At 31.4% G+C, this 16,859-nt stretch overlaps 1 protein-coding gene across 10 annotated transcripts in view; it reads right to left on the reverse strand.

Moving 5' to 3' along the window:
* The window catches only part of LOC143067763 (uncharacterized), a 50,617-nt gene that overhangs the window by 33,502 nt on the left and 256 nt on the right, over nt 1-16,859 (reverse strand). For 7 of the 10 annotated variants that reach the window (XM_076241266.1, XM_076241274.1, XM_076241271.1 and 4 more), the window contains exons 1-7: nt 16,361-16,650; nt 8,102-8,208; nt 4,857-4,952; nt 4,562-4,666; nt 3,585-3,724; nt 2,688-2,785; nt 1,150-1,247 (exon numbers count right to left, since the gene is read on the reverse strand). In XM_076241266.1, coding sequence (XP_076097381.1) covers nt 1,150-1,247; nt 2,688-2,785; nt 3,585-3,724; nt 4,562-4,666; nt 4,857-4,952; nt 8,102-8,208; nt 16,361-16,454 — 738 coding nt within the window. In that variant the 5' untranslated portion in view covers nt 16,455-16,650. Of the gene's footprint in view, nt 1-1,149; nt 1,248-2,687; nt 2,786-3,584; nt 3,725-4,561; nt 4,667-4,856; nt 4,953-8,101; nt 8,209-16,360; nt 16,651-16,859 lie in introns of those variants that run through there. The other 3 variants (XM_076241269.1, XM_076241270.1, XM_076241275.1) reach the window with 2 other exon arrangements.

Consider the following 16,859-nt stretch of genomic DNA (forward strand, 5'->3'; position numbering starts at 1 on the left):
AGTTGACCTATTACTTAAAGTTTAAGAAAAATAGACCAAAACACAAAAAATTAACACTGTGCAATGAACCGTGAAAATGAGGTCATGGTCAAAAGAAACCTGCGCTACTGACATAAAGATCATAAAATATTTCCATACACAAAATATAGTTGACCTATGGCATATAGTATTAGATAAATAGACCAAAACTCAAAAACTTAACTTTGACCATTGAACCATGAAAATGAGGTCAAGGTCACATGAAATCTGCCCGCTAGACATGTACACCTTACAATCATTCCATACAACAAATATAGTTGACCTATTGCATATAGTATGAAAAAAACAGACCAAAACACAAATATTTAACTATAACCACTGAACCATGAAAATGAGGTCAAGGTCACATAACATCTGCCCGCTAGACATGTACACCTTACAATCATTCCATACAACAAATACAGTAGACCTATTGCATATAGTATGAAAAAAACAGACCAAAACACAAAATTTAATTATAACCACTGAACCATGAAAATGAGGTCAAGGTCAGATGACACCTGCCAGTTGGACATGTACACCTTACAGTCCTTCCATACACCGAATATACAAGCCCTATTGCTTATAGTATCTGAGATACGGACTTGACCACCAAAACTTAACCTTGTTCACTGATCCATGAAATGAGGTCGAGGTAAAGTGAAAACTGTCTGACAGACATGAGGACCTTGCAAGGTACGCACATATCAAATATAGTTATCCTATTACTTATAATAAAAGAGAATTCAACATTACAAAAAATCTGAACTTTTTTTTCAAGTGGTCACTGAACCATGAAAATGAGGTCAAGGACACTGGACATGTGACTGACGGAAACTTCGTAACATGAGGCATCTATATACAAAGTATGAAGCATCCAGGTCTTCCACCTTCTAAAATATAAAGCTTTAAGGAAGTTAGCTAACACCGCCGCCGCCGCCGCCGGATCACTATCCCTTTGTCGAGCTTTCTGCAACAAAAGTTGCAGGCTTGACAAAAATTAAAAAATATAAAATTTACTTTAATCATTGGTTAAATCTAAGGAATAAATGAATACTTGTTTAATCCTTACATCTTTTTAATAACAACTTTTGTAGATTCAGCTAGATAAAATTAAACTTTTTTACCCACCTGTGTAATAGGATTAGCCTTATCAATGGAATATTGTTCTAAAATATGGTAATGTGTTGTGGTAAAATTATCTACATCAGTCATCTTTACAGGTTTTTCTGTAACAAAAATGAAAGGAATATAAAACTATACAAAAAGTCTAGTATACTTAAAGTGCAAAAATACTTTATATATATACATAATCTTAACTTAGATGCAAATCAATAAATTGAATGTACATGTGTGAAAATGACTACCGGTACACTAAAACTGCCTCATTTCAATTCAAAGTTGTTTTATCTCCACTTTTAATCACAATGAACAAATTTGAAAAACACTTTTCCTATAAAAATAAATTCTATGTTCAGTCAAACCTGAATTAAAGATCCCCTCATGAGAACAATTAAAAGTTACACCTTAAGAGAAATTACCTTTTTAAATATGTTACAACCAGGTGCGCAGCTTTATACGACCGCAGAGGTCAACCCTGAAAAGTTGGGCAAGTATGGACGCAACATTCAAGCTTGATACAGCTCTGAATTTGGATTGTGATCAAGCTTTTGACATAATATGAGTTTCTGACACAAAACAAATGTCAAGATCTTACAAATATAGTGTGCAATATTGTGGAATTAAAGGTTTCTTCTTCAAACTTTTGAAAAATTTTGAATTTGAGAAATTTTGGAAAAAAAATTGAAAACTACTACCACCCCCCTTTTTTTGCCAATTAGTCCAAAACCTGACATTTCCTTATACATAATTTACAAGTAGTGCAAAACATACCCAACATTGTATATTAAATGTTTTTGAGTTACCTCCCTTACACTGCTTTTAAATTGTCTTAATTGTCCATTGACCAGAAAAAACCTAGTTTTTCCCCTATTTCGCCCCTAATTCCGAAACATTTTGAGCCATAACCCCCCACCCCCCTCCCTATTCAATACAAATCATCCCTTCATGGTATGGAAACTTGTGGAATAATTTAAGAGAGATTCACACTTAAACACAAGTTATTGTTTGAAAACTACAAATGCTAAATTTTGCCCCTTTTTGGGCCTCTAATTCCTAAACTATTTGGACCATACTCCCAAAATCGATCCCAACCTTTCTTTAGTGGCATTGAACCTCCTGGTAAAAATTGTAGAAATCCACTCACTAAAACTAAAGTTATTGTCCAGAAACTAAATGCGTCTTCGGACTACGACATGATAGCATTATACGACGCAAAAACAATTTTGTGGTCGTATAAAAACATCTGATTCTACCGTTGCCCCATGTTTTTAAAACACTTAGCCAAAGTTAAAAGTCATAATGACAATTTTGTGCAAAAATTAAGTGACCGCTGACCGTGCAAAGTTAAATTATACACTGAAAACTTTTGGGAGGCTCTAAAAGTGATCATTAGAGACAGGTGACCGCTGAAACAAGGTGACAGTTAAGGCAGGTTTGACTGTTCTGTCATTTTGCATACTCTGTAATTTTATAAATTAAGTCATCCCTTTTAACACTTTTCATTTTAAACACTTTTTTATAATGTGAAAATCTGTAAAATGACTTACTTGTTGGTATGTTGATATCTAGAAGTGGATCAGGATCTGGTGGTGGCAATGAAGCAATCATAGCAGCTCTTTTTCTCTCTTCATCTAAAGCAGCTTGTCTAAAATATAGACAGTTAAACAATATAGAATAAATGATGGTGCTATTAAAAGGTTTCAATATAAGCTTATTGAATATTTGACTGACTGTGCAAGGAAGTTTAACAAACTACCTCAGGGATGTGACAGTTGACATTATTGCTATCACTGACATTTAAGGGGATTGTAGTATAAAATATGTGGTTAAGATTAGCATAAGCACTTGATGTAAATGCTCAACAACAAGGTGAAAAGGAATAGTCTGGTTTGTCAAATAAAGCTTCTGATGTCTGAACTATTAGCATTAAAAGGTTAATAATAAGGGCCCAATAACTTAATCATCCTTGCCATATATTCATGTGTCTTTTCAAAGTCAGTAATCTCATCGATGGTAACTGTGGTTGACAAGTCTTTTTTACCAGGATTTATTTTTATCAGGATTTGGTGTTGATGACAGTTCTTTGATACTTATACGCAACTTTTAAAAGCTGTGTGATCAAATCCTTGGAATATATTTCATAGACACCCATTTCTTGTTAAAGATCATATTTTGACCAGTCCATAGCTTTTGAATTTTAGTTCATTGTTTCCTTGTATATAAATTAAAGGATATGTAGGGTATGTGTCAATAGGGCAATACAAAATAAGTCTACTCCACGTACCATAAATCCAACAAAGAAGGGTAAATGTTCACATCTCACATCTTTTTACATATGCTAAATATGATAAAGAAAATGTCATCATCATTAACAAGTTTGAGATACAATTATTTTTTACATTTTATAATCAATTTTTGATGTTTAAGATGGAAGTCTACATTACCTAGCTTTTATTTGTTTTGTCTCTTCAAACTCCCGAAACATTCTTTCACGTTTGAGTTTGTCCATGGCTGCTGATCCTCTTGCATCAGCTCTTCTGTTATCTTCTTGCTGCAGGAGCTCCCTTTCTTCAGTTCTGTCATACTGTGTAAGAAACAAAAAGATTCACATTTGATCAAATTGTATCAGGAAATAACTCAAGATATTCAGATATCTTAAAAGTCTAAATACCCATGAATATCACATGACAATTGTATTCTCAGAAATTTCACAAGGATCTAATTATTCTTGTATTTGTCAATAATGACTTAACAATGGGCTAATATTCTCTTGCAATACATGGTTCTTTCCTACTAACAAGAATAGCACTATTTACAGCAGCATATTTATCTATTGTCATAAAAAATCATTATATTGAATAAAATTAGTAAATTTGGCTAACTTAAAACTGAAAATAGTTTCATTCATTTTTTAGTGGAAAATTGTTTAATGTTAATTAATAGATATAAAAAGATGTAGTATGAGTGCCAATGAAGCAACTCTCCATCAAAATCATAATTTGTAAAAAGTACACCATTATAGGTTAAAGTACAGCCATCAACACAGAGCCTTAGGTCACAACGAACAGCAAGCTATAAAGAACCCAAAAAATGACTCCCCATTAAGCTAAAAATTAATCTTATTTAAGCTATTAAAAATTGTTTGCTAACCCTTATTTTGTGATTAATGTAAGATAACTTTGGTTAATTTTCCAATCATTTTATCATTATGGGGAGATAATCTATTTTTTTTCTTCTTCAAAAAGTTCAAATGGTAAAAGTGGGTTTCAATCATAAATTCTCACTAAAGGGCATTACACATTTTCAGGAAAACAGTGATTGTTATAGTGTTCTATTCATGTTTTTTTGTTTTATTATCTCAGGTCACTCAATTTGGTCTGACTTTTAAAACAAATGATATGGAATATTATCTATAACTTACTTGTTCGCCTGCCTCTTTATGACCTTGACCTATGCTTTTCAATGAATTTTCATACTGAGCTTCCAACTTCCTTACTTTTTCATCTTTCTCTTGTTCCAACTGATTCTGAAAATATGAATTACTTCTTTTTAGAAAATTTTTTTCTTTCTTTCTACAATGTTCAATATTAAATCTGACAAATACAAGAAAAACATCAAAATTTGTAAACTGAATAATCTGAATATGATATTTACATCTGAAATCAATGCATTTCAATTTCACCAAATGATATAAGTAAAATAATCAGCAGATTTACCTGTAATTCTACTGCCAATTTAGTAACTTGTCTGTCTCTTTCTAGTTTTACTGCTTGTCTAATCTTTTCAGCATTTTGCTTGGACTGTTCTCTTACCTATATAAGATGTGTACATTAAAAATAAATATGGTTCAAATATACAAAATAGCAGAGTCAGGAGGTTTAATGTATACCTGTTGAATTAAAAGATAATTAATGTAGATAAATGTTGAACAGCTCAGAATCAGAGTTTATTATCACCCAGAAGGAATCAACTAACATTTTCAGCCATTATAACTTATTTATAGATCTTATCTAGCTGACCATTTTTGCTACGTAATGTTTCTCTCTATTTATTGTTGTTTTTTTATATAGATCAAAGCAAAAATGACAAATATTCATGTACGAGCAATAACTCTTATAAGCAATATATGAAAGGCGTACTGACATGAGAGGTCACTAAACACATTAACTCCAAATAGAGCTCTCGTTAGTAGAACCTATATTAATTATGTGTATCACTGGGGGGGGGGGGAATGGAAAAGCATAAAAATATGCCAATACACTGAACCCCCAGTTATCATGGTTACTGTATCTATATAAAAAGGGCGCAAATATTAATCCATCATTCTGCCTCTGATGAAGGTCCCCTTTGGACCAAAACCTGTCAGGCTATGAAACATCACCAGGCGTTGTTAATTGTATGTATTGGCATATCTACTATATTTTTATGCAAAAACTCCTATAAGTTTTGAAGGTTTTGTCCATGTTGATTTAATTGTAGATCTTGTCTTGCTGGTTATTTTTGCTATCTTAAGTTTTTTTTTATCTACAGTCCTAAAGCTTACAATAATAAGAAGATAACTAAAAACATTCTTTGGCTGCATTAGGGGTCTTTAAAAATTGCCAAGATGTACCTTTTTTTCAATGTTACAGGCCTCAATCCATGTGACATGAAAAAATGCAACAAACTGGAAGTTCCCTCTTAACTTTGGGTTTTGAGGAATGAAAGCACCATATTAATTAGTATATTTAGGTAGAAAGTCTATATACATGTATGCATCTTTTTTTTGTAAATGAATATGATACCTTCAAAAGGAATAAGTATAATTTTCCGATTCGACTTGAATTTGTCAATCAGAATTATTTCAAATTCATGCACTTCAAAGAAATTACTTTAGGATTTGTTCTATATGGGTTTAATTGATTAAGAAGAAGCAAGATTTAAAGTACATTGTATTATCATAGCTGTTAATAATACAATACTGATTTCTGTCTGGGCCTGGTCAAAATTTGATTTTAACTTTAAATAGCTTTTCATGTATATTTATAAAATCCGACAAAATAAGAATACTAATTAATACTAACGCCACTTGTAAGTTACTTATCAGATTACTAGTGGTAATACACTAATCCATAATTCTTGTTTTACCTAATACATAGCAATTCACAACTTTGACAATAAAACTTGAATTAGCACATCAAATGAAAGCGATTCAGGCCAAAATGTATTCCTTTACTGTAAAATATTTGCCATTAACTTAGACTTTCTAGGAAGTGTGAACAGGTAGTACCGATATACTATATTTAAATTATGAATTTATGATACTAAAAATTGGCCAATATATAATATCTTATTTAGTCTTTTTATTTTTAAACTTTAGTGTATAACAAGATTTAAAGTACCATGTGTTAGTTCTTCAACTTTTTATTATTTGTTTTCTCTTTCAGAACACAAAATAAAAAGTACGTTTTCAAGCAAATATTAGCTTTCATACTTGTCTAGCTTCATTAGTTTTAAATAAATATGGTGTAAAAAAAATTATATATTTACAGAGGCAGCAAGCTCAAATTTTTTTCAGCATGTATATGTATTAAACAAGAGTACACATGCTGAAATGTCTCGCCTTCTTTACCAATCATTGATATTATGTTGATAGTCCTAAATATAAACTGTCACATAAACTTAACATTAACCAAGAAAACTAAAAATTGACCAATGAACCATGAAAATGAGGTCAAGGTCAGATGAACAATGCTAGGAAAACATGTAAAGCTAACATTTCTTCCTTACAACAAATATAGTTGACCTATTGCTTATACATGTAGTTTAAGAAAAACTGGACCAAAACACACAAACTTGACAATGATAAATGAACCTTGAAAAGGAGGCAAGGTAAAAAAAAAAAACCTGCGCAACTGACATATAGATCATAAAATGTTTCCATACACCAAATATAGTTGACCTATTGCATATGGAATTAGAAAAAAAGACCAAAACTCAAAAACTTAACTTTGACCACTGAACCATGAAAATGAGGTCATGGTCAGATGACACCTGCCAGCTAGACATGTACATCTTACAATCATTTCATACACCAAATATAGTAGACCTATTGCATACAGTATAAGAAAAACAGACCAAAACACAAAAACTTATTTATAACCACTGAACCATGAAAATGAGGTCAAGGTCAGATGACACCTGCCAGTTTGACATGTACACCTTACAGTCCTTCCATACACCAGTTATATACTAGACCTATTGCTTTTAGTATCTAAGATATGGACTTGACCAGCATAACTTTACCTTGTTCACTGATCCTTGAAATGAGGTCGAGGTCAAGTGAAAACTGTCTGACGGGCATGAGGACCTTGTAAGGTATGCACATACCAAATATAGTTATCCTATTACTTATAATAAGAGAATTTAACATTACAAAAAATCATAACTTTTTTACAAGTAGTCAGTGAACCATGAAAATGAGGAAAAGGACATTGGACAGGTGACTGACGGAAACTTTGTAACATGAGGCATCTATATACAAAGAATGTAGCATCAAGGTCTTCCACTTTCTAAAATATAAAGCTTTTAAGAAGTGAGCTAACAACGCCGCAGCTGGATCACTATCCCTATGTTGAGCTTTCTGCGACAATAGTCGCAGGCTCAACAAAAATTAACCATTGTATAGAAAAAACATTGAATAACTTCATAGGAACTTCAGAGATTTAAAACTAGTAAAAAAGGAAAAGCAACTCATCAAAGATTCCAGGCACATAATTTTTTATTCCAGATGTGCATTTCGATTTCATAAGACACATCAGTGATACACATATTATAACAGTTGGAATGCCAAATACAAAGTTGAAGAGCGCTTACAGATTAAATCTATAATGTTTATCCACTGTCAAGACAAAATTTCTCTACTGGTGATTCAGCAATATTTTCTAGATTATATGAATTTTAAAATTTGAGGTTAAATTACTTGTATAATTCTTTGTTTACGTCTTCGCTCAGTTTCATCTTTAACTAGCTGTGCCTCTTCATTTGGACTCAATCTATACTTTCCTCTTTTAGCCTTCATAGTACCATCTGAAGTGTAAAACATAAAACCATTGTCAGTAATTCATAGTATTTATTTAATATATCTGGTCCTAGTGGTGGTTATAACTGATCGTTGGTAGGATAATTAAGGCACCAACTACAATATCATAAATAAAATAAAATTTCATAATAACTGATAGCAGCATATATACACAGGTGGGGGGGAAGGAACAGCCATTTTTAAAAAGGGGGGTCCCAACTACTGTAAATTCAAAAATTATTGCATGCATTTATTATTGCGATCTTTGAAAAATGGACAAAAGTGTGAGATTAATTATTGCGATGTCAGGAAGATCTGCATACAGATATATGTATCAGATATATAAGAATGTGAGTTCTTATTATTGCGATACTCACTCAGTCGCATTATCGCATTAATTAAAACCTAGCAATAATTTCTGAATGCCCAAATTCAAATGCATTGATTGTCAAAAAAAGAGAGGGGTTCCAACGCCCGGAACCCTCCACCTGGATCTGCAACTGTTACATGTATAATAAAAGAGGTCAAACCAATGTCCCCTACTTTTATCAAATACTTATCTATCCAAGTTACAAAGGCAAAAACTAAAATACAATTTATATATATCTTAGAGAAATGAAGGCTTCAGAGCAATTACAATGTAATTTTGTTATAAATAATATTTTAATTGGGCATAACTTGTTAAATGTCATCCTAAGGTGGCTTATTTCCTTTTAAAAGTCTTTGTGGTACACATTTTGCATGTGTATCCGACAAGGTTGGGCGGTAAATACCACCCCCGGTATTTACCAGTGGTATTTACCGGTATTTACCGCCCCGGACAATACTCTCCAAGTGGTCAATACTGGCAAATACTGGTCAATTGAAATTTTCATGGTTGTTTCTACTATTAATTGAAGTAAAATCTTGATAAAAAGTCAAACTTAATGTGTCAGCTTATAAAATTAATGAATTTGATATGTTTTATTCATTTATAACACTTATTCTTACTGATTTAAAATTTAGTTTTTATGAATTATGATATTGCATACTTCATTATACTTAAGATATATCATGTATATATATACAAATTTATATTTTATTTCAACATGTTTAAATCAATATATTTTTATTCAAAATGTTTGATTTTACAGGTAATTAAACTTAAAGGTAAATAAAACTACAGGTAAATGAAGTTACATGGGTCTTTTTACCTATCACCTGGCATTGCTAGGTGTGAAAATTTAATTACTAAAACAACAGCCTCCAATAAAAGTTGACAGTACATGGGTTGAAAGTAATAAAATTGATATATGAAGACTCCCTTAAACAATAAATTATTTCCTGTCTATAGCTATTTAACTGTGAGATAAAAACCTTCTTCATACTGGAAATGGAAATTTGAAGCAGGGACAAAAAGTTGTTACATGTATCTTAAATTTACTATAATATTATGTACACATTAATTAATGTAGATCCCTGTTTGAATTTACAATAGAATTAGAAATGAAAGCATTAAAAATATTTTGAACACTTTCTATATAAATTAAATAATACTTGTAATTATAATTAAACAAGTAGATAGTGTTTTTTATAGTAATGACCACTAAAAATTTCAATCGACCAGTATTTGCCGGTATTTGCCAGTATTTCCCGGTAAATACCGGTATTTACCACTGGCATGGTCAATACTAGTATTGACCGCTTTTTTGCCAACCTTGGTATCCGACTAAACAATGATGTCCACATCTACATGTAAGTAGTATTGATAACATACATGTATGATTTCCGCAAAACATAACCATAGAAATTTATTTATTTTTTTGATTGACTGACTGAATGTCAGGTAGCAAATACTATAATCAAGCTCTATATTTCTTATTTGTTCAAATTCAAAGCTGCTTTAATTTCTCATTCTTTCATTTGATGTGTTTGCTTTCGGACAAAATGCAGGTGGTACATACTCTGCCTGTTATATATTAAAAATACTGATTGCATAGATCATTAGAATGATATTAACAAAGCAGCTGACACTGTAAAACTTAATCCAATGATAAGGTTTTAAAGCTATGTCCTACTAAACTGAAAACTATCACAAATTCATATCAAAATGTGCCAAACCAAATAAGAATGATATCTGTCATTTGTGTGTGGGGTAATGACAAATACAGCTGATACCAACCTTTCTGGCTATCAGTATCATAGTAATAATCCAAAATGTTTATTGAAATGACACTATCATGTTGGACTACAAAATTCATCACTTCACAAAATTTTAAACTGATGTATATAATTCATGTAATTGAGGTGTAAATTTTCTGTATTCAACACTCTTCATGCTCAACTTTTACTGATAACTTAACAATAAACAACTTCTTTGGTCTAATTCTCTATTTAAATACGGTTATTTAATATCAAAGTAATCAAGTGCATCCCAAACAATAACAGATCTTTTTTACAAACCAATTTATCATTCAATTTAATAAAAAATATATTTATATAAAAGATAAGGTTTTAAATAGTCTCTCCTGTGTTGCTTTGTTTTCTTTATCAACATATAAATCTGTAACCCTTTGTAATTTTTACAAATATTAAACCTAATGAATAATAATAAATTAAATAGGTCCTAAGTTGTCAACATCATTTATGAAAATTGTTGGCAGTCCTCCTAAGTGTCAAGGCTCTACTTAATACAGCATTTATGTCAATGTAATCAGAAATGGTCCTGTTCTGCTTTATAGTATAAGTATATAGTATAAAAGATATGTGACCATTGTGTAGATCTGAATTCGGTGTTGACTGAATAGCTTAAAAAAAACACATTAAGAGTGAAATCTACCTGCTTTTAGGGTATGATGCTCTTAACTGCAGACATAAAAACTGAATGCAATACAGCATAATTTTATAATAATTTCTGCCAAAGTGGGTTCAGATGGGCCCTTTAGTTTGTAACAGATAAAATCTGTATGTAATAATTGCTGTCAAAAAAACTATCCCTGTACAATATATAGTAAGTCTACTTGTCATCTTTCTTTACAGCTCTGGTTCTTAAGAACGTTTGGCCTTGCGATCACAGAGAAGAAATAAGAAAATATACAATTTCCTTTACAAGCAAACGCTGAATTTTTTACACAGGATCTTGTAAACATAATTCAAGATGATAATGCTTGAAATTAGACTTTAAAAAGTTTCATAACAGATTTAAACATATAAGCAAGTTTTCTCGTTTGAATTGTTTTGCATTGTCATATGGGGGCCTTTTATAGCTAAAAATGTGGTATGGGCTTTGTTCATTGTTGAAGGCGGTGACCTATAGTTGTTAATGTCTGTGTCATTTTGGTCTCTTGTGGACAGTTGTTTCATTGGCAATGATACCACATCTTCCTTTTTATATAAAATATGCTATTTCAAAGTTTAGCATGCTCCCACACTTTTCAGGATAAAAAAGATCTCATCAGATATGTAAACTTTAGAGGTTTTCTGTTTATTTCATAAGGATCAAAAGAAGGACTGTAGAAAAGATGATGCAGTATGGTTTTATAATACACAACAAAAACAACACACAGCAGTGGCAGATCCAGATCTGTTTGTAAAGGGAGGGGGTGCACTGACTGACCAAAGAAAAAAGGGGCCTGCTGCAGCGATGCCTCAGTAATTTCCTATATAATCAAACAAATTTTTCACACAAAAAGGGGGGGAGCAGATCCGCCTATGCACAGGGTCACAACAATGAGTCTCAAGACTTACTCACAACAAGCATTGATAGCATAAACAAACAATTTGTTTATGGAATACAATGTACTGGTATATGGGATACCTTTAACAAACAACCACATACAGGCAATAAAGACAGAGATTATATACAGTGATATAAATAGTAAATACATGTAGTGCATTAAGAAATAGTAAATACATGTACCAGTAGTGCATTAAGATCTACAAATCAGGTAAAATGATACAATAACAAAAACAATAACAAAAAGAACATGGATGTTTTGCTTGATGCAGGAATAACCCTGTATTTATAATCTTTAGCCATGCAAGGAAATCATTTAACATGCATGTTTATTCAAGTTTATAAAGAGAATTTTAAAATGTTTGAAGATCAAAAGATTTACTGGTATTATACAAACAATGAACTAAATGTTGTCATCTTTAATGCAAAAGGTTTATAAATATATCTAATGTCTTTTTAACATGTTAAGCATCTTTAATCAAACTAAAGAGAAAACTATACACCTAAGTTATATTAAAATGACATCTGACATGACACAATTTGGAATACAAAACAACTTTATTTGTATATATAATACATTTATGATTTATAACATGTTTCACATTTCAGTTGTAAAATTTAATTAAATTTTTTGGACTATGAATAAGAAGTTTTTTTTTTCAACTTAACATGAGAGCTCTTTAGTTTGACAAACCAAACGTTATCATTTTGTGTTTTTTAACAGGTACATCATGCACATGTAACTAAGATTATACAGAGAACCACTAAGAACTTCAGCATTTATAAAAATATATGTATTGTATGATGGACTTAAATGATTACTTTTAATACTTTCATACATATTCCATGTGGCCAGTTTTACTAGCAAGGAAAAACAGACCTACATGTATTGTATCAGATACATGTACTTAATAAAACAAATTTACCCAAACACCTGTTGTCCTGGAAATTTTAAATCATGATCAATATGAACAGAAACTCAACACCCAACATTCAAAATGACATTCCAAAAAAAAAACTAGCAGTACAAAAATCTATACTGAAATGATTTACATGTATATATAGCATAGAGCAAAGCAGATACATAATATAATAATAACATAATTAAGGAGAAGTATTATGGATGCCAAATATCAAGCAGAGTTCTAATGATAAAGATCAAAGCCTAAAAAGGTATTATAGGTCACCCTACAGCCTTCAACAAGGAAAACACCTATACGTTATTTAGTAAGCCATAAAAAGCCTGGATATGTGAAACAATTCAAACGAGAAAACTATAATAGCATTATTTATACAATATTGACGAATACATAAAAATGTATAATAAGAATAAAGAATAAGAATATTTTTATTATTCCAATCAAGGGCCCTAGATGGGCAGTATAACATGTACACATAACACATTACATCATGATTTGTAACAGAAAAACATTGTTATAAACTAAAATGAAACATTAAAAAAAAAAAGTTCAGACAGATGTTATTTTCTGTATATTATATGACAGTCTTGAACCAACAACAACAACTGAACAACAGGCTCCTGACTTGACATAGACATTTAAAGAATGAGGCAGGGTTTGATAATTAAGAAAGTGAATTCTCCCCCCTCCCCCTAACCAGATATTAAATTAAGTTGGTGTTACAGCCAGCTGGTTACAGCACAAAATACAATAAAGAACCTTCTAAAGGTAATTTTAAAAGGTTTGAATCTTTTGTTACTGTAATTATATTCAAGGTAATATAATAACAAAAAACTGCAAAATTTACTTAAAACTACCAATTTAGTGGCAGCAACCCAACAATGGGTTGTTCGATTCATCTGAAAATTTCACGGCTGTTAGATCGTCACCAATTGAACAATTTTAGGTGTACAACACCACTAATTCGGGCACGGCCAGAAAGCACATACTAGAAATTAGTACATATTTAACACAAAATAGTTTCTACCCATGAGTGTATCTTTTAAAATATATATAGGATTATTAGGTATTTTTGGCATCAAATGAAAGCTAAACGACTGGTGATCATTGTAGAACACTTTTGGACATAAAATTTTGACTATTAAAAAACTGCACCAAATTTTAAAAAGAGGGTACATTTTGTCTGTTTGTCAGATCTGAAGTACCTGTTTTGGTACCTACAAAGTTCCGTGAACCAGTTTTTTCTTATATGCCATTAAAGGTATGTTGATTTTTTCAGTACAAGATACCATAAAGTGTTGCTTTGACATGCAATGATTGCCACTTTATTTGAACTTAAAATGAAAGAGGTGTGCCTGCTTGAAATGGAGGAATTTAAAATAGAAAGCAAATGGACAATGAATTAGTGGTGTACTTCCTTTCCCCTTGTCAGATTTGCTCTAAAAGCTTTAGTTTTTGAGATATAAGCCAAAAACTGCATTTGATCCCTATGTTCTATTTTAAGCCATGGTGGCCATGTTTTTTTTATTAATCAAAACTTTGGATACATTTTATAAACTATATACCCTAAGGAACATTTAGTTAAAGTTTGAAGGTATTTGGCCTAGTAGTTTCAGAGAAGATTTTTTAAATAGTTTACGACAACAGACGACACAGAATGATGGCATAAGCTCACATGGGGCCCTTTGGGGGGTAATGGAGATAAAAACAAGAGTGCACACACTGAAATGTCTCGCCTTCTTTACTTATCATTGATATTATGTTGATAGTCCTAAATATAAAGCTTTTTTATTACGACTGTCACATAAACATAACATTAACCAAGAAAACTAAACATTGATCAATGAACCATGAAAATGTGGTCAAGGTCAGATGAACCATATACCAGGCAGACATGTACAGGTAACAATACTTCCATACAACAAATATAGCTGACCTATTGCTTATAGTTTAAGAAAATAGACCAAAACAAAAAACTTAACACTGAGCAATGAACCGTGAAAACCAGGTCAAGGTCAAATAAAACCTGCACGACTGACATATAGATCATAAAATATTTCCATGCACCAAATATAGTTGACCTATGACATATAGTATTAGATAAAAAGACCAAAACTCAAAAATTTAACTATGACCACTGAACCATGAAAATGAGGTCAAGGTCAGATGACATCTGCCTGCTAGACATGTACACCTTACAATCATTCCATACAACAAATATAGTAAACCTATTGCATAAAGTATGAGAAAAACAGACCAAAACACAAAAACTTAACTAAAACCACTGAACCATGAAAATGAGGTCAAGGTCATATGAAATCTGCCCGCTAGACATGTACAAAATGTACACCTTACAATCATTCCATACAACAAATATAGTAAACCTTTTGCATAAAGTATGAGAAAAACAGACCAAAACACAAAAACTTAACTAGTCTATAACCACTGAACCATAAAAATGAGGTAAAGGTCAGATGACACCTGCCAGTTGGACATGTACACCTTCCAGTCCTTCCATACACCAAATATACTAGCCCTATTACTTATAGTATCTGAGATATGGACTTGACCACCAAAACTTAACCTTGTTCACTGATCCATGAAATGAGGTCGAGGTCAAGTGAAACTGTCTAAAGGGCATGAGGACCTTGCAAGGTACGCACATACTAAATATAGTGATCCTATTACTTACAGTAAGAGAGAATTTAACATTAAAAAAAATCTTAACTTTTTTTTCAAATGGTCACTGAACCATGAAAATGAGGTCAAAGACATTGGACATGTGACTGACGGAAACTTCGTAACATGAGGCATACATATACAAAGTATGAAGCATCCAGGTCTTTCACCTTCTAAAATATAAACCTTTTAAGAAGTTAGCTAACACTGCCGCCATCCCTATGTGAGCTTTCTGCAACAAAAGTTGCAAAAAACCCACATATTATAGATTCTTTATCTACATATTCTTTGAGAACTTAAATAGTTGTCATTAATCTTTTTTTTATATCATTGTTTGTATTGTATTATGAAAACTATTGATGTTTAATATTGCTGTTCTTTTTCCTCTCCTTGCAAAAATTTTAGACAGATGCTAATCTTAGATATCAGCAAATTGCAATTTTTCTTTTTAAAAATATAAAAAAAAATATTTTCAACTTAAATAGCAATATTTGTAGAACAAAATATAGTATTACATGTAAGAAAGTAATATATATTGGAAATTCTACTTTATCTAGAACAATGTAGAAGTGCAAATAACCACACACAAAACAGATTTCTTGATAATATAAAATCAGGACCATGCAATGCAAGCATACATTGTATAAATATGTGTTATCTATCAACGGTCATGGATATCTTTTTCATAAATAAAACTATTGAAACTTTCATTCAATTTTTTTTTGTTATTGAAATGCTGTTTTTCCCAATCCTTTGAGAGCATGTCTAAATATGATCTGAAAACGATTTCTACAGCCTCTGCATGTACATTGTACACTAATCATGTTGCATTTGATTAAAACTTACAATGCTCTGGTCCATCATGTTTTAAGCTGCTTGATTCAATAAATCCTGCAATCCAGTGATTTTTGGCAAACCTTTTACAAAACGGTGTCTCCATATTTAAAACATAGTAGAAACACACTTTAAATGGCACAACTTAAATGCAGGTACCAGCTTATCTCCTTTATTCCAAAATAGGACATAAGATTATGTCACATAAGGTTTTAAGTAAATCCCTAAAACATGTAACATCACAAATTTTAACAAATCCTTATGCAGTGTTTGTAACTTATTTGATTTTGATAAAGGCTCTGACAGTTACAATACTGCTTAACTCCAATATCCAGGTAATTTAATACAAACTAACCAAGTTCAATCAGTGGTTTACTTTATGACTTTGGTAAATGACAAACAATGGAATACATGCATACCTTTTCGTTTGGTTTGTAAAACAGGCAATGTAATTCGTCGAATTGTTTTCATGGGCCAATGATTAGTTATTGTTTTGTCTTATCAATCATTG

This window comes from Mytilus galloprovincialis, chromosome 3 (assembly GCF_965363235.1).
Source record: "Mytilus galloprovincialis chromosome 3, xbMytGall1.hap1.1, whole genome shotgun sequence".
Taxonomy (NCBI): domain Eukaryota; kingdom Metazoa; phylum Mollusca; class Bivalvia; order Mytilida; family Mytilidae; genus Mytilus; species Mytilus galloprovincialis.